The sequence below is a fragment of the Tinamus guttatus genome, unplaced genomic scaffold, assembly GCF_059628265.1.
Source record: "Tinamus guttatus ecotype Peru unplaced genomic scaffold, ASM5962826v1 Tinamus_guttatus_pri_ptg001459l, whole genome shotgun sequence".
Taxonomy (NCBI): Eukaryota; Metazoa; Chordata; class Aves; order Tinamiformes; family Tinamidae; genus Tinamus; species Tinamus guttatus.
In genome coordinates, this window is record NW_028289993.1 from 1 (window position 1) to 17,667 (window position 17,667).

Genomic DNA, 17,667 nt, shown 5'->3' on the forward strand with positions numbered 1-17,667 from the left:
GGGACTGGGATACACTGGGATTCTCTGGGATACACTGGGAGACACTGGGATTCCCTGGGAGCACCGGGGGATGCTGGGAAAAGCGGGATCCACGGGGATGGGCAGGGAAGAATGGGAAGGGGCTGGGGGGGCACTGGGGACATTGGGGGGGACATTGGGGACACGGGGGTCACGGTGTCCCCTGTCCCCGCAGGCCAACGAGGGTCTGGCCGTGGACGTGGAGAAGAGCTTCTATGTGGGGGGTGAGGGGGGCGCGGGGGGGGCATTGGGGGGTCCGGGGGGGCCCTGGGGGGGGCTGGGGGGGGCAAGGGGCTGTTGGGGACATTGGGGGGGGTCCTGGGGGGGCTATTGGGGGTGTTGGGGGGGATCTGGGGGGGGCTATTGGGGATCCTGGGGGGACATTGGGTGTCCCGGGGGGGGTCCTGAGGGTGTTGGGGGGGGGCAAGGGCTGTTGGGGACATTGGGGGTCCTGGGGGACATTGGGGGTCCCGGGGTGGGGGGGGCTCAGGGGCACTGAGGATCTGGGGGGGGGGGGTGGGGGGTATTGGGGGTCCTGGGGGGATGGGGGTTATTGGGGGTCCGGGGGGATGGGGGTTATTGGGGGTCCTGGGGGGGTTATTGGGGGTCCTGGGGGGGTCCTGGGGGGGATGGGGGTTATTGGGGGTCCTGGGGGGGGTTATTGGGGGGTCCTGGGGGGGATGGGGGTTATTGGGGGGTCCCGGGGGGGTCTCAGCCCCCCCTGACCCCCCCCCCGCAGATGCTGCTGGGCGCCCCCCCAACTGGGGCCCCCGGGCGCAAGAAGAAGGACTTCTCGTGTGCCGACCGCCTGGTGGGACGAGGGGACAGCGTGGGGACAATCCCCCTATGGGGACAGCGTGGGGACACCCCAATGGGGGACAACCCCCTGTGGGGACACACCTGGGGACAACCCCATGGGGACACCCCAATGGGGACAACCCCCTATGGGGACACACCTGGGGACAACCCCATGGGGACACACCCTGGGGACAACCCCATGGGGACACCCCAATGGGACCATCCCCCTATGGGGACACCCCCCTATGGGGACACCCCCCCTATGGGGACACACCCCCCTATGGGGACACCCCAATGGGGACCATCCCCCTATGGGGACAATCCCCCAATGGGGACACCCCTGGGGACACCCCCAATGGGGACACCCCAATGGGGACACCCCTGGGGACACCCCCCAATGGGGACACCCCTGGGGACAATCCCCCCCAATGAGGACACCCCCCCCAATGGGGACACCCCCCATGGGGACAGCCCCCCCACGGGGACACACCCCCCCATGGGACACCGCTGGGGACACCCCCCCCCCCCCACGAGGACATGCCCCTATGATCCCCCCGATGGGAACACTGCCACAGGGACCCCCCCCCCCAAAGAGACACCCCTGGGACCCCCCCACAGGGACGGCCCTGGAGCCCTGGGCCCCCCCAGGGACCCCAGGGACCCCCCCAGAGCCAGCCCCGGGGTTCCCCCCACCCCGGGACCCCCCGGGAAACCCCCCTGGGAATTCCCATGACCCCTCCCCCCGAATTCCGCCCCCCCCGGGATCCCCGTGACCCCCCCCGGAATTCCCGTGCCCCCCCCGGCATTCCCGTGACCCCCCCGTTGTCCCCCCCCCAGTTTGCTCTCAACGCAGGGCTGCCCTTCCACACCCCCGAGGAGCTGTTCCTGCGCTGGGCGCCCGCGCGCTACCACCTGCCGACCTTCGACCCCGTGAGTGTCACCCGCTGTCACCCGCTGTCACCCGCTGTCACCCCATGTCACCCAGTGTCACCCCATGTCACCCCGTGTCCCCCCATCCCCGTGTGGTGACACTGGGCGCCCACACGGTACCACCTGCCGACCTTCGACCCCGTGAGTGTCACCGGGTGCCACCTGCTGTCCCCAACTGCCACCATGTGTCCCCAGGATCCGCCCCCGTCCTTGCATGTCGTCCCACCCCCCCATCCCAAACACCCCCCCGTCCCCCTTCAACCCCGTGAGTGTCCCCAAGTGTCCCCAAGTGCCACCACGAGTGTCCCCAAGTGCCACCGCGTGTCCCCAAGTGCCACCGCGTGTCCCAAGGTCCCTTTGTGTCCCCCTATGTCCCCCCATCCCCGCACGTCCCACCCCCCATCCCAAACACCCCCCGCCCTGTCCCCCTTCAACCCCGTGAGTGTCCCCAAGTGTCCCCAAGTGCCACCACGAGTGTCCCCAAGTGCCACCGCGTGTCCCCAAGTGCCACCGCATGTCCCCAGCGCAAGCTGGACCCGTTGGCGCCGCTCTGGGACCCCCCCGACGTCCCCCTGGTGGCCCCCGGCCCCGAGGTGCTGGTGACAGTCGGCTTCCCGGGAGGTGAGTGACACCCGTGTCCCCTTGGTGTCCCCAGTGTCCCCAATGTCCCCCAGTGTCCCCAATGTCCCCCATGTCCTCAGTGTCCCCTGGTGTCCCCAATGTCCCCCTGGTGTCCCCCATGTCCCCCCATGTCCCCAGTGTTCCCCGTGTCCCCAGTGTTCCCCGTGTCCCCAATGTCCCCCGTGTCCCCCTGGTGTCCCCCATGTCCCCAATGTCCCCCATGTCCCCAGTGTCCCTCCCGTGTTCTCAATGTCCCCCCATGTCCCCAATGTCCCCAATGTCCCCAGCCGGCAAGACGACCTTCGTCCAGCGCCACCTGGTCCCCGCCGGCTACGAGAGCGTCAGCCGGGTGAGGGGACACGGGGGGACACGGGGGGGACATGGGGGACATTGGGGGACATGGGGGGACATGGGGGGGGTAACAAGGGGACATGGGGGGACATGGGGGGGTAACAAGGGGAGACCGGAGGGTGGGAAATGGGGGTGGAAAAGGAGGGTTGGGGGGGTCATTTGGGGGGTCACAGGGGTGTCACCCATTGTCATTGTCCCCAGGACACCCTGGGTTCCTGCTCCTGCTGCAGGGGGTGTCACTGGTTGTCACATTGTCATTGTCACCTTGTCACGTTGTCATTGTCACGTTGTCCCCAGGACACCCTCGGCTCCTGGTCCCGCTGTGTCGCAAGGGTGTCCCTCATTGTCACGTTGTCATTGTCACATTGTCATTGTCACGTTGTCCCCAGGACGCCCTGGGCTCCTGGTCCCGCTGTGTCGCAGGGGTGTCCCTCATTGTCACATTGTCATTGTCACGTTGTCACGTTGTCCCCAGGACGCCCTTGGCTCCTGGTCCCGCTGTGTCGCAGGGGTGTCCCTCATTGTCACGTTGTCACGTTGTCACCTTGTCACGTTGTCATTGTCACGTTGTCCCCAGGACACCCTGGGTTCCTGGTCCCGCTGTGTCACAGGGGTGTCACAGGGGTGTCCCTCATTGTCACGTTGTCATTGTCACGTTGTCACGTTGTCCCCAGGACACCCTCGGCTCTGGTCCCGCTGTGTCGCCGCCTGTTCCGCCGTCCTGGCCCGGGGCGGCCGCGTCGCCATCGACAACACGAACCCCGAGCGGGAGGGGCGGGCGCGTGAGGGGGGGGGGCACCGGGGGGGGGCCCGGGGGGGGGGGGTCCATGGGGGGGGTCCGGGGGGGTCCCTGGGGTACAAGGGGGGTCCTGGGGGTCCTGGGGTCTGGGGGGTCCTTGGGGACTCGGGGGGCCCTGGGGTCCTGCGGGTTCTGTGGGGACTCGGGGGGTCCCTGGGGGGGTTGGGGGAGTCCCAGGGTACAAGGGGGGGCCCTGGGGGTCCGGGGGGGGGTCAGGGGGGTCCCAGGGGACTCAGGAGGGTCCTTGGGGGGTCCCTGGGGACTTGGGGGGCCCTGGAGGGATCCCGGGGGGTCCAAGGGGGTTCAGGGGGATCCCAGGGACTCGGGGGGGTCCTGGGGGATGTCAGGGGGTTCAGGGGGGTCCCAGGGGGTCCCGGGGGCGCTGACCCCCCCGACCCCCCCCCAGCTACGTGTCCTGCGCGCGGGCGGCCGGTGTCCCTGTCGCTGCCTCCTGTTCACGGCCACCCTGGAACAGGCGAAGCACAACGTCACCGTGAGTGACACCCCCGCGGGGACACCCCCACCGTGGGGACAGCCCTGGGGACACCCCCGTGGGGACACACTTGGGGACACCCCTATGGGGACACCCTGTAGAGACACCCCCCCCGGGGACACCCCCCTTGTGAGGACACCCCTTGTGGGGACACCCCCATGGGGACACCCCCCTGTGGGGACACCCTTGGGGACACCCCTATGGGGACAGCCCTGGGGACACCTCCATGGGGACACCCCCCCACAGGGACACCCCTATGGGGACACCCCCGGTTTCCAACCCCCCCCCCGGGACCCCCCGTGCCCCCCCCATGGGAGAACCCCCTAGGGCCCCTGTGGACCCCCCCCCCCATAGAGACACCCCCCAACCCCCAAGTGCCACCCCTGGGACCCCCCCCCATGTCCCCCTGTGCCCCCCTTAGTGACCCCCCCCCCGCGTGACCCCCCCCCACCCCATGGGGGTCCCTGTGTCCCCACCCCCACCCCAGAGCAGCCCCACGGTGACCCCCCCCGCCGTGTCCCCCCCCCCAGTTCCGGGAGATGACGGAGAGCGGCCACGTCCCCGTGAGCGACGTCGTCCTGCACACGTACAGGTGGGGGCGCTACGGGGCAGGGGGGGGCGCTGTGGGGCGGGGGGGCTATGGGCAGGGGGGGGCGCTATGGGGTGGGGGGGGGCTATGGGGCAGGGGGGGCTGTGGGGCAGGGGGGGGCTGTGGGGCAGGGGGGCTATGGGGTAGGGGGGCTATGGGGCGGGGGGGGTTATGGGGCAGGGGGGGCTGTGGGGCAGGGGGGGCTGTGGGGTAGGGGGGGGCTGTGGGGCAGGGGGGCTGTGGGGCAGGGGGGCTATGGGGTAGGGGGGCGCTATGGGGTGGGGGGGCTGTGGGGCGGGGGGGTCACCACACCATGGGTGCCACGAGGTGGGGGCTGTGGGGCGGGTGTCACTATGGGGCTGGGGGGTGTTCCCTGCTGTGGGGCAGGTGTCACCATGGGGAGGCGGCCACATCTTGGGGACATAATCGTGGCCCCTTGTTGTGTCTCCCCCCATTGTCCCTGCCTTGTCATGTCCCCCCACTGTCCCCCCTTGTCGTGTCCCCGTCATGTCCGCCCTTGTTGTGTTCCCCCCTTCTCGTGTCCCCTCATGTCCCCCCTTCTCGTGCCCCTTCTTGTGTCCCCTCTTGTCCCCTTGTCATGTCCCTATTGTCCCCTCGTTGTGTTCCCCCCATCCTGTTCCCTCCATTACCCTCCTGTTGTCCCCTCCTTGTCATGTCCCCCCATTGTATTCCCCCCTTGTCCCCTTCTCGTGTCCTCCCCCTTGTTTCCCCATTGTCCCCCGCTTCTCATGTCCCCCCTTCTTGTGTCCCCTTTTCATGTCCCCATTGTGTCCCCCCTTGTCACATCCCCCCCCATTGTGTCCCCCGTTGTCCCCTCGTGTCTCCACTTCTTGTGTCCCCCCCATTGTCCCCCTGTCTCGTGTCCCCCCCATTGTCGTGTGTCCCCCCCATGTCCCCCATTGTCCCCCCTTTGTTGTCCCCCCCTTTGTTGTCCCCCCATTGTCGTGTGTCCCCCCCATGTCCCCCCATTGTCCCCCCCATTGTCCCCCCCCCAGGCGCCGGTTCCAGCCCCCCCAGGTGTCCCGAGGGTTTCTCGCGGATCCTCCGGGTCCCCTTCGTGCCCGACCTGCCCGACCCCCCCCGGCGCCGCCTGTTCCTGCAGTTCAACCAGGGCTGAGGCCCCCCAACCCCCACGGAGGGGCCCAGGCGTCCGGCCCCTCCCCCCAATAAAGGGCCCAGGCGTCCGGCCCCTCCCCCCAATAAAGGGCCCAGGCGTCCGGCCCCTCCCCCCCAATAAAGGGCCCAGGCGTCCGGCCCCTCCCCCAATAAAGGGCCCCGGCGTCCGGCCCCCCCCACCCCAATAAAGGGCCCAGGCGTCCGGGCAGCCCCTTGGGCCGAGCTGGTTTATTGGGGGCCGGGGGGGGGTCACGGTGTCTCCATGTTCTCGGCTTCTGCAAAGGGGGGGGGGGGACACAGTGAGACCCTCTGGGTGTCCCCCCATGTCCCCAATGTCCCCCCGTGTCCCCATGTCCCCCCGTGTCCCCCTATCCCCCCTGTCCTCCCCCTCCCCATGTTCCCCCGTCCCTGATGTCCATCCCTGTCCCTCCCCATCCCCATGTTCCCCATGTCCTCCTGTCCCCTGTCCCAGTCCCCCATGTCCCCAGTGTCCCCCCCATCCCCCCTGTGTCCCAATGTCCCCACGCACTGAGCTCGTTGAACAGGAAGACCTCCTGGAACTCCTTCATGTCCCCATGTCCCCCGTGTCCCCCCATGTCCCCCATGTCCCCAACATCCCCACGCACTCAGCTCGTTGAACAGGAACGCCTCCTGGAACTCCTTCATGTCCCCCATGTCCCCAATGTCCCCTATGTCCCCCCATGTCCCCAGTGTCCCCAACGTCCCCAACGTCCCCACGCACTGAGCTCGTTGAACAGGAACGCCTCCTGGAACTCCTTCATGTCCCCAATGTCCTCAGTGTCCCCAATGTCCCCCCATGTCCCCAATGTCCCCAATGTCCCCACGCACTCAGCTCGTTGAACAGAAACGCCTCCTGGAACTCCTCCATGTCCCCCATGTCCCCTGTGTCCCCCATGTCCCCAAATGTCCATGTCCCCAACGTCCCCCCATGTCCCCAACGTCCCCACGCACTCAGCTCGTTGAACAGGAAGGCCTCCTGGAACTCCTTCATGTCCCCATGTCCCCAGTGTCCCCAACGTCCCCCCGTGTCCCCAATGTCCCCAATGTCCTCAGTGTCCCCAGTGTCCCCCCATGTCCCCATGTCCCCCAACGTCCCCACGCACTGAGCTCGTTGAACAGGAACGCCTCCTGGAACTCCTTCATGTCCCCAATGTCCCCATGTCCCCAATGTCCCCCAATGTCCCCCCATGTCCCCAATGTCCCCCAATGTCCCCCCATGTCCCCAATGTCCCCAACGTCCCCACACACTGAGCTCGTTGAACAGGAACGCCTCCTGGAACTCCTTCATGTCCCCCATGTCCCCCCATGTCCCCAATGTCCCCATGTCCCCAATGTCCCCAAATGTCCCCATGTCCCCAATGTCCCCCATGTCCCCAATGTCCTCCAATGTCCCCCCGTGTCCCCAGTGTCCCCCATGTCCCCAACGTCCCCACGCACTCAGCTCGTTGAACAGGAACGCCTCCTGGAACTCCTTCATGTCCCCCATGTCCCCCTGTGCCCCCATGTCCCCAGTGTCCCCCCAATGTCCCCCATGTCCCCCTGTCCCCAATGTCCCCCATGTCCCCAATGTCCCCACGCACTGAGCTCGTTGAACAGGAAGGCCTCCTGGAACTCCTCCATGTCCCCATGTCCCCCCGTGTCCCCAATGTCCCCAATGTCCTCAACGTGTCCCCATGTCCCTCATGTCCCCCCGTGTCCCCCCATGTCCCCAATGTCCCCCCACGCACTGAGCTCGTTGAACAGAAACGCCTCCTGGAACTCCTTCATGTCCCCAATGTCCCCAATGTCCTCAACGTGTCCCCATGTCCCTCATGTCCCCCCGTGTCCCCCCATGTCCCCAACGTCCCCACGCACTCAGCTCGTTGAACAGGAACGCCTCCTGGAACTCCTTCATGTACTGGGTCGAGCGCGACTCGTCCAGGAACAGCGAGTAGACCCGCTTGATGTCCTCGACCTGCACCTCGGCGCCCTGCGACAGCAACAGCGTGACGGGGGGACAGGGTGACGGGTGACGGGGGGACAGGGTGACGGGGGGACAGTGCGACAGCGCGACGGGTGACGGGGGGACAGGGTGACGGGGGGACAGCGCCACGGGGTGACGGGGGGACAGGGTGACAGGGGGACAGCGCCACGGGGTGACGGGGGGACAGGGTGACGGGGGGACAGTGCGACAGCGTGACGGGTGACGGGGGGACAGCGCCACCGGGTGACAGCGCCACGGGGTGACGGGGGGACAGCGCGACTGGGTGACAGCGTGACAGGGTGACAGTGTGTGGTGTGACAGTGCCACAGGGTGACAGCGCCACGGGGTGACGGGGCAACAGCATGACGGCACCGTGGTGTGACAGTGTACAGTGTGACAGCGCCACAGGGTGACGGTGACAGCGCCACAGGGCGATGGCGCCATGGCGTGATGGTGTGACAACACCATGGAGTGACGGTGTGCAGTGTGACAGTGTGATGGCGTGACAGTGTGACAATGTGGTGGTGTGACAGGGTGATGGTGTGACAGGGTGACAGTGTGACAGCGCGTCAGCACGGGGGGGCGGCCGGGGGCGACCCAGTGTCCGGGTACCCCCAAAGAGGGGCCCCGGCGTCCGGGCACCCCCCATGGGCCCAGGCATCCAGTTCCGCCCCCCCCGCGTGGCCACGCCCCCCCCGCGCATCGCCCCGCCCCCAGTGGCCCCGCCTCCCGGTCGCCCCGCCCCTCGGTCCCACCTTCCTCTTGCGCGCCACCAGGCTGGCCGCCGTGATGAGCGGTGTGACCCCGCCCCTTCATGGCCCCGCCCCCCCGCATTGCCCCGCCCCCTCCATGCCCCCGCCCCCTCATGGCTCCGCCCCCTCCATGGCCCCACCTTCCTCTTGCGCACCACCAGGCTGGCCGCCGTGATGAGCTGTGTGACCACGCCCCTCCATGGCCCCGCCCCCCTCCGTGGCCCCGCCCCCCTCCGTGGCCCCGCCCCCTCCATGGCCCCACCTTCCTCTTGCGCGCCACCAGGCTGGCCGCCGTGATGAGCTGTGTGACCCCGCCCCTCCATGGCCCCGCCCCCTCGAGGCTCCGCCCCCTCCATAGGCCCCACCTTCCTCTTGCGCGCCACCAGGCTGGCCGCCGTGATGAGCTGCATCGCGTAGCGCAGCGACGTCTCCAGGCCGATGCGGGTCAGCACCGCGCACGCGTCCTCCGCCATCTCCACGTCCTCCTCCTCGCACCTGCGGGGACGGGGACAGTGTGGGGACACCCATGGGGACATGGGGACAGCGTGAGGGGACACCCATGGGGACACAGAGACACCCATGGGGACACCCATGGGGACACGGGTCAGCACCGCGCACGCGTCCTCCGCCATCTCCACGTCCTCCTCCTCGCACCTGCGGGGACGGGGACAGCACGGGGACACCCATGGGGACACGGGGACAGCGCGGGGGGACACGGGGACACCCACGGGGACACCCATGGGGACACGGGGACGGCACCGCAGAGGAACGGGGACAGCACGGGGGGACAGGGACACCCACGGGGACAGCACCACGGGGGGCACGCAGGGAACATGGGGATGTCACCATGGGGGGGACACCCACAGGGACACCATGTGACAGGGACATCCAGGGGACACCTGGGGACACCCATGCGGTCACCACATGGTAGGGACACCCAAGTGACACCGCACGGGTGATGCTGCACAGGTGACACCATGCAGGTGACACCACATGGGTGACACCGTACAGTTGTCACCGCCATACGAGTGACACCGTGTAGGTGACACCATACAGGTGACCCCACGTCGGTGACATCGCACGGGTGACCCCGTACAGGTGACACCATGTGGGTGACACCATGTGGGTGACACCATACGGGCGACCCCATACGGGGGACCCCCCATGGATAACACCACACGGGTGACATTCCAAGGGTGACACCATGGGGGTGACACCACACAGGTGACCCTATACAGGTGATCCCATGGGGGTGACTCCCTACAGATAACACCATATGGGTGACACTGCACGGGTGACCCCATACAGGCGACACCATGTGGGTGACACCATGCGGGTGACACCGTGTGGGTGACACCGTGTGGGTGACGCCATATGGGTGACCCCATACAGGCACCCCCACGCAGGTGACACTGTGCGGGTGATTCCAATGCAGGTGACTCCCCACAGATAACACCGTACGGGTGACACCGCACAGGTGACCCTATACAGGCAACACCACGTGGGTGACACCACACGGGTGACCGCATACACACGAGCCCGTGCAGGTGGTACAATACGGGTGACACCGCACAGGTGACACTATGGGGGGTGACACCATGCGGGTGACCCCATGCAGGTGGTACGGTATGGGTGACACCACACAGGTGACCCTATACAGGTGACACCACGTGGGTGACACCACACGGGTGACCCCATACATGTGACCCCGTGCAGGTGGTACGGTACGGGTGACACCACACAGGTGACCCTATACAGGTGACACCACGTGGGTGACACCACGCGGGTGACCCCGTGCAGGTGGTACAGCATGGGTGACACCACGCAGGTGACCCTATACAAGCAACCCCACGCGGGTGACGCCGTGCGGGTGACCCCCGCGGGTGTCCCCGTCCCCTACCGGATCTTGAGGATCTGCCGCGTGTCCTTGTCCCCGTAGGGCGCCGTGGACACGATGAGCAGCCGGTCCAGCAGGTCGATGGGCAGCCCGTGGGGGCTCTCGTAGTTGGTGCCGCGGATGCTGCGGGGACAGGGGGGGTCAGGGCTGTCCCCGTGTCCCCCCGTGTCCCCCCGCGTCCCCCGCGCACCGGGTGATGCCGCGGTTGGTGGCCATGATGAGCACGGGCGCCATGTCGCTCTCCAGCGCGCGGTTCAGGAAGGAGAAGCACTCGATGTCCAGCATGTGCACCTCGTCGATGAACAACACCTGCGCGGGGTGACGCCGCGTCACCCGGAGCCGCCCGGCGTCACCCGGAGCCGCCCGGCGTCACCCGTCGTCGCCCGGCGGCCCCGCTCACCCCCGGGATGACGTCGGCCTTGCCCTCCTCGCGCCACTCGGCCACTTTGGCGTTGATCTGCTCCCGCACCTCCGCCTTGATCTCGCCGGTGTCGCCTGTTGCGGGGTGTTGCGGTTGGGGGTGTTGTGGAGGTGCTCGTGGGGTGTTCGGGGTGTTGTAGGGATGTTCTGGGGGTGCTCTAGAGTGTGGCGGTGGTGTTGTAGGGTGTTGGGGATGCTGTGGGTGTTACGTGGCATTGTAGCGGGTGTTGCGGGTGTCAGGGGGCAGATCAGGAGGGCCCAGGGGGTGGTTGGGGGGTGTCAGGGGTTGTTTGGGGGCAGTTATGGGGTAGCTGGGGGTGCCTGAGGGGAGTTTCGGGCTGTCAGGGGGCAGTCGGAGGGTCCTGAGGGCAGTTTGGGTGTAGCGGGGGGTAGTTCAGGTGTTGTGGGAGGTATTTCGGGTGTAGCGGGAACAGTCCGACTGTACCCGAGAACAGCCTGACGAAGCCCCGTGCTGGACAGGGAGCAGTTGGAGGGTCCTGGGGGCAGTTAGGGTGTAGCGGGGGGGTAGTTCAGGTGTGGCGGGGACAGTCCGACTGTACCCAAGAACAGCCCGACGAAGCCCCAGGCCAGGCAGGGAGCAGTTAGGGGGTGTCAGGAGCAGCCAGGAGCCCCGAGGGGCAGCTGGGCTGTAGCGGGGCGGCTGTACGCGCGGCTGTACCTGAGAACAGCGCGAGGAAGCCCTGCGTGCGGCTGTTGATGACGTCGATCTCGTGCAGCGACACGGTGTGCACAACCTCCTTGCGCTTCTGCAGCTCCCCGTCCGGGCACTGCACGAACTTGGTCTGCGGGGGGACACCGGGACCCCCGTGAGCGCCCGCAACACCCGGAACCGCCCCGATCCGCCCCAAAACCGCCCCGATCCGCCCCAAAACCGCCCCGATCCGCCCCGAAACACCCACCTGGGCGCCCATGGCGTCGTAGTCGCGCGCGCGGGTGAAGGACCGGCCCAGCTTGGTGATCTTGCCCGTGGCCTTGTCGATGGTGATGACGTCCCTGCGGCACCCGGCGTCACCCGCAGCCCCGTTTCGGGGCTTTTTCCTCCCGATTTGGGGCATTTTCCCCATTTTGGGCATTTCTTTCCCCATTTCAGGGTCTTTTTCTCCCACTTCAGGACCCTTTTCCCTCTTTCGGGGCCCCTTTGCCCATTTTGGGGCCTTTTCCTCCCGTTTCTCCCCATTTTGTGCCCGTTTTGAGGCAGTTTCTGCCCCTTTTCTGCCCATTTCTGCCCGTTTGTGCCCGTTTCTGCCCGTTTTGCGCCCATTTCTGCCTGTTTTCCGCCCGTTTCTACCTGTTCATGCCCACTTCATGCCCATTTCTGCCCGTTCGTACCTGTTTGCGGCCGTTTCTGCCCATTTCTGCCCATCTGGTGCCCGTTTTTGCCCATTTGTGCCCATTTTGTGCCCATATCTGCCCATTTCGCGCCCATATCTGCCTGTTCGTGCCCGTTTGCAGCCGTTTCTGCCCATTTGTGCCTCTTTCTGCCCATTTGTGCCCATTTCTGCCTATTTGCGCCCATTTCTGCCCATTTTGTGCCCATTTCTGCCCGTTTCTGCCTCTTTCTGCCCGTTTCTGCCTCTTTCTGCCCATTTGTGCCTCTTTCTGCCCATTTGTGCCTCTTTCTGCCCATTTGTGCCCATTTCGTGCCCATTTGTGCCCCTTTCTGCCCATTTCTGCCCATTTGTGCCCCTTTCTGCCCATTTCTGCCCATTTGTGCCCATTTCCGCCCGTTTTCCCCCGTTTTCGGCGCTCACCCCGCCTGGACCTTCTCTCGCGTCAGCGACTCGATCATCTTGGTCCCCAGGTCGTAGATCGTCTCCATCTCCGTCGTCTTCAGCGTCAGCTTCCCGACCTTGGCGCCCTTGGGGACAGCCGCGGCGTCACCGTCACCTCTGGGTGTCACCGTCACCTCCCGGCGCCACCGTCACCTCCGGGTGTCACCGTCACCTCTGGGTGTCACCGTCACCTCCCGGTGCCACCGTCACCATCCCCCGTGTCCCCCCAGCCACCTCCGTGTCCCCCGTGTCCTCCTGGTCACCTCCACGTCCCCGCGTGTGTCCTCACCATGTCCCCCGTGTCTCTCCGTGTCCCCATGTCCCCCAGTGTCCCCCGTGTCACTCACGGTGCCGGTGGCCGGTCGGTCAATCTGGATCTCCACAACTTCCCCCTCGATGATCTCGGTCTCCTCCCTGCGGGGACAGGGGACATTGGGGACACTCGGGTGACACTTGGGGACACCGGGTGACACCAGGTGACACTCACTTGATGCGCACGCCGATGGAGCGCCGGAACGCCTGCGTCAGGGCCATTGGGGACACCAGGGGACACCAGGGGACACTCGGGTGACACTTGGGGACACTTGGTGACACAGGGTGACACTTGGGGACACTCAGTGACACTCACTTGATGCGCACGCCGATGGAGCGCCGGAACGCCTGCGTCAGGGCCATTGGGGACACTCGGGGACACCAGGGGACACTCGGGTGACACTTGGGGACACTTGGTGACACAGGGTGACACTTGGGGACACTCAGTGACACTCACTTGATGCGCACGCCGATGGAGCGCCGGAACGCCTGCGTCAGGGCCATTGGGGACACTCGGGGACACCAGGGGACACTCGGGTGACACTTGGGGACACTTGGTGACACAGGGTGACACTTGGGGACACTCAGTGACACTCACTTGATGCGCACGCCGATGGAGCGCCGGAACGCCTGTGTCAGGGCCATTGGGGACACTTGGGGACACTCAGGTGACATTTGGGGACATTTGGGGACACTCACTTGATGCGCACGCCGATGGAGCGCCGGAACGCCTGTGTCAGGGCCATTGGGGACACTTGGGGACACTCAGGTGACATTTGGGGACATTTGGGGACACTCACTTGATGCGCACGCCGATGGAGCGCCGGAACGCCTGTGTCAGGGCCATTGGGGACACTTGGGGACACTCAGGTGACATTTGGGGACATTTGGGGACACTCACTTGATGCGCACGCCAATGGAGCGCCGGAACGCCTGCGTCAGGGCCATTGGGGACACCAGGGGACACCAGGGGACACTCGGGTGACACTGAGGTGACACTCGGTGACACTCACTTGATGCGCACGCCGATGGAGCGCCGGAACGCCTGCGTCAGGGCCATTGGGGACACTCGGGGACACTCGGGGACACCAGGGGACACTCAGGTGACACAGGGTGACACTTGGGGACACTCGGTGACACTCACTTGATGCGCACGCCGATGGAGCGCCGGAACGCCTGCGTCAGGGCCATTGGGGACACTCGGGGACACCAGGGGACACTCGGGTGACACTTGGGGACACTCGGGGACACTCAGGTGACACTGAGGTGACACTGAGGTGACACTCACTTGATGCGCACGCCGATGGAGCGCCGGAACGCCTGCGTCAGGGCCATTGGGGACACTCGGGGACACCAGGGGACACTCAGGTGACACTGAGGTGACACTCACTTGATGCGCACGCCGATGGAGCGCCGGAACGCCTGCGTCAGGGCCATTGGGGACACCAGGGGACACTCGGGTGACACTCGATGACATTTGGGGACATTTGGGGACACTCACTTGATGCGCACGCCGATGGAGCGCCGGAACGCCTGCGTCAGGGCCATTGGGGACACCAGGGGACACCAGGGGACACTCGGGTGACACTTGGGGACACTCAGGTGACACTCACTTGATGCGCACGCCGATGGAGCGCCGGAACGCCTGCGTCAGGGCCATGGGGGACACCAGGGGACACCAGGGGACACTCGGGTGACACTTGGGGACACTCAGGTGACACTGAGGTGACACTCACTTGATGCGCACGCCGATGGAGCGCCGGAACGCCTGCGTCAGGGCCATGGGGGACACCAGGGGACACCAGGGGACACTCGGGTGACACTTGGGGACACTCAGGTGACACTGAGGTGACACTCACTTGATGCGCACGCCGATGGAGCGCCGGAACGCCTGCGTCAGGGCCATGGGGGACACCAGGGGACACCAGGGGACACTCGGGTGACACTTGGGGACACCAGGTGACACTGAGGTGACACTGAGGTGACACTCACTTGATGCGCACGCCGATGGAGCGCCGGAACGCCTGCGTCAGGGCCATGGGGGACACCAGGGGACACCAGGGGACACTGAGGTGACACTTGGGGACATTTGGTGACACTCACTTGATGCGCACGCCGATGGAGCGCCGGAACGCCTGCGTCAGGGCCATTGGGGACACCAGGGGACACTTGGGGACACTCGGTGACACTGAGGTGACACTGAGGTGACACTCACTTGATGCGCACGCCGATGGAGCGCCGGAACGCCTGCGTCAGGGCCTCGGTCCGGGACATCTCCAGGGAGAAGATCTCGGAGCCGGCGATGGCCGTGAAGGGGGTGTCGGGGCCCAGCGCCTGCGCCATGCCTGGGGACACGGGGGACACGTGTGACATATGGGACACATGTGGGACACGTGACACGTGTGGGACACACACGGGGTGTTGGGGACCCCATCGTGATGACCATTATGGGGGTGTCGGGGCCCAGCGCCTGCGCCATGCCTGGGGACACGGGGGACACGTGTGACAAACGTGTGACAAGCGTGTGACACGCGTGGGACACGCGTGGGACACCCGGGACACGCACAGGGTGTCGGGGACCCCCTCGTGATAACCATTATGGGGGTGTCGGGGCCCAGCGCCTGCGCCATGCCTGGGGACACACAGGGGACATGGGACACGTGTGACACATGTGGGACACGCGTGGGACACACACGGGGTGTTGGGGACCCCCTCGCGATGGCCGTGAAGGGGGTGTCAGGACGCCTGTGACACAGGACACATGTGGGATGTGTGGGACACGTGTGTGACACCCGGGACACGCGTGTGACACCCACAACGTGTGACACCCGGGACACGGGTGTGACACCCATGACATGTGACACCCGGGACACGCGTGTGCAGGGCAGGATCCACGTGGGGACCCCAGTGCCTGTGACACGGCTGGGACAGGTGACACATGGGACGGGGGTGACATCGCTGTCCCCAACGTGTCCCCAATGTGTCCCACGTGTCCCCATGTCCCCGTACCCACAGCGATGGCCGTCTTGTTGAGGCCCGGCCAGCAGCACCGCGTGTCCCGTGTCCCCAATGTCCCCAAGGTGTCCCCATGTCCCCCATGTGTCCCCATGTCCCCAATATACCCATAGCAATGGCTGTCTTTCCTGTCCCCAGCTGTCCCGCCAGCAGCACGGCGTGTCCCCAGGGTGTCCCCAGGGTGTTCCCCATGTCCCCAAGGTGTCCCCAAGGTGTCCCCCATGTCCCCAGGGTGTCCCCCATGTCCCCAAGATGTCCCCATGTCCCTATCGTACCCATGGCAATGGCCGTTTTCCCTGTCCCCGGCTGTCCCGCCAGCAGCACGGCGTGTCCCCAGGGTGTCCCCAAGGTGTCCCCCGTGTCCCCAAGGTGTCCCCAATGTCCCCAAGGTGTCCCCCGTGTCCCCAGTATACCCATGGCAATGGCCGTTTTCCCTGTCCCCGGTTGCCCGGCCAGCAGCACGGCGTGTCCCCAAGGTGTCCCCATGTCCCCAATGTCCCCAAGGTGTCCCCGTACCCATTGCGATGGCCGTTTTCCCCGTCCCCGGTTGTCCCGCCAGCAGCACGGCGTGTCCCCAGGGTGTCCCCAAGGTGTCCAAGGTGTCCCCAAGGTGTCCCCATGTCCCCAAGGTGTCCCCATTACATTATACTCATGGCGATGGCCGTTTTCCCCGTCCCCGGTTGCCCGACCAGCAGCACGGCGTGTCCCCAAGGTGTCCCCATGTCCCCAACGTGTCCCCAAGGTGTCCCCAAGGTTACCCATAGCAATGGCAGTTTTCCCTGTTCCGGGTTGCCCGGCGAGCAGCACGGCGTGTCCCCAAGGTGTCCCCAATGTCCCCATTATATTATACCCATAGCTATAGCGGTTTTCCCCGTTCCCGGTTGTCCCGCCAGCAGCACGGCGTGTCCCCAAGGTGTCCCCCATGTCCCCAATGTCCCCCATGTCCCCATACCCATTGCGATGGCAGTTTTCCCCGTTCCCGGTTGTCCCGCCAGCAGCACGGCGTGTCCCCAAGGTGTCCCCAAGGTGTCCCCATGTCCCCATACCCATTGCGATGGCAGTTTTCCCCGTTCCAGGCTGTCCCGCCAGCAGCACGGCGTGTCCCCAGGGTGTCCCCAAGGTGTCCCCAATGTCCCTATCGTACCCATAGCTATAGCTGTCTTCCCCGTTCCGGGTTGCCCAGCGAGCAGCACGGCGTGTCCCCAGGGTGTCCCCAAGGTGTCCCCATGTCCCCGTACCCATTGCGATGGCTGTCTTTCCCGTTCCCGGTTGCCCGGCCAGCAGCACGGCGTGTCCCCAAGGTGTCCCCAAGGTGTCCCCAAGGTGTCCCCAAGGTGTCCCCAAGGTGTCCCCATTACATTATACCCATGGCTATAGCGGTTTTCCCTGTTCCGGGTTGTCCCGCCAGCAGCACGGCGTGTCCCCAAGGTGTCCCCAAGGTGTCCCCAATGTCCCCAAGGTGTCCCCATGTCCCCGTACCCATGGCTATAGCCGTTTTCCCCGTCCCCGGTTGCCCGGCGAGCAGCACGGCCCTCCCCGCGATCTTCCCCTCCTTGATCATCTCGAGGACGACGCCGGCGGCGCGGCGGGCGGCGAGCTGACCGACCATGCCCTGGGACACCTGGAAATGGGGAAAAACGGGCAAAAATGAGAGAAAATGAGCAAAAAACAGCCCCAAAACCAGCCGGGAACCGCCAGCTGCACCACCGTGTCCCTGCGGACCACCCTTGGAAATGGGGAAAAACGGGCAAAAATGAG

General features: G+C 66.1%; 2 protein-coding genes across 4 annotated transcripts; one reads left to right on the top strand and one right to left on the bottom strand.

The window, feature by feature from the left end:
• The first annotated feature begins 187 nt into the window (after nucleotides 1-187).
• On the top strand, nucleotides 188-2,375 carry PNKP (polynucleotide kinase 3'-phosphatase). The gene is made up of 4 exons (XM_088539184.1): nucleotides 188-242; nucleotides 758-829; nucleotides 1,654-1,746; nucleotides 2,271-2,375. Exons 1-4 carry the CDS (start codon nucleotides 234-236, stop codon nucleotides 2,373-2,375), a joined length of 279 nt encoding a protein of 92 aa, XP_088395310.1. The 5' UTR covers nucleotides 188-233.
• Nucleotides 2,376-5,968: 3,593 nt separating this feature from the next.
• On the bottom strand, nucleotides 5,969-17,527 carry RUVBL2 (RuvB like AAA ATPase 2). 3 transcript variants are annotated; one of them, XM_088539181.1, is made up of 12 exons: nucleotides 17,389-17,527; nucleotides 15,110-15,239; nucleotides 12,930-12,996; nucleotides 12,562-12,668; nucleotides 11,710-11,803; nucleotides 11,469-11,592; nucleotides 10,770-10,864; nucleotides 10,560-10,678; nucleotides 10,373-10,492; nucleotides 8,838-8,967; nucleotides 7,612-7,726; nucleotides 5,969-6,011 (listed from the first exon to the last, which is right to left on the bottom strand). In XM_088539181.1, the coding sequence occupies exons 1-12, from the start codon at nucleotides 17,516-17,518 to the stop codon at nucleotides 5,986-5,988; spliced, it is 1,257 nt and encodes a 418-aa protein (XP_088395307.1). In that variant the 5' UTR covers nucleotides 17,519-17,527; the 3' UTR covers nucleotides 5,969-5,985. The 3 variants fall into 3 exon arrangements, with proteins under 3 accessions (XP_088395307.1, XP_088395308.1, XP_088395309.1); XM_088539182.1 differs by lacking the exon at nucleotides 17,389-17,527 and adding an exon at nucleotides 16,862-16,907; XM_088539183.1 differs by lacking the exon at nucleotides 17,389-17,527 and adding an exon at nucleotides 15,362-15,370 and having other exon boundaries at nucleotides 15,110-15,258.
• Nucleotides 17,528-17,667: the final 140 nt, after the last annotated feature.

Coding starts and splice junctions, on each gene's coding strand:
- PNKP (XM_088539184.1), top strand. Junction 830..1,653: donor TCTCGTGTGCCGACCGCCTG/GTGGGACGAGGG, acceptor TCCCCCCCCCAG/TTTGCTCTCAACGCAGGGCT. Junction 1,747..2,270: donor ACCTGCCGACCTTCGACCCC/GTGAGTGTCACC, acceptor GCATGTCCCCAG/CGCAAGCTGGACCCGTTGGC.
- RUVBL2 (XM_088539181.1), bottom strand. CDS start 17,518: ATGGTCGGTCAGCTCGCCGCCCGCCGCGCCGCCGGCGTCGTCCTCGAG. Junction 12,669..12,929: donor ACCGACCGGCCACCGGCACC/GTGAGTGACACG, acceptor GCTGTCCCCAAG/GGCGCCAAGGTCGGGAAGCT. Junction 10,679..10,769: donor AGGCCGACGTCATCCCGGGG/GTGAGCGGGGCC, acceptor CACCCCGCGCAG/GTGTTGTTCATCGACGAGGT.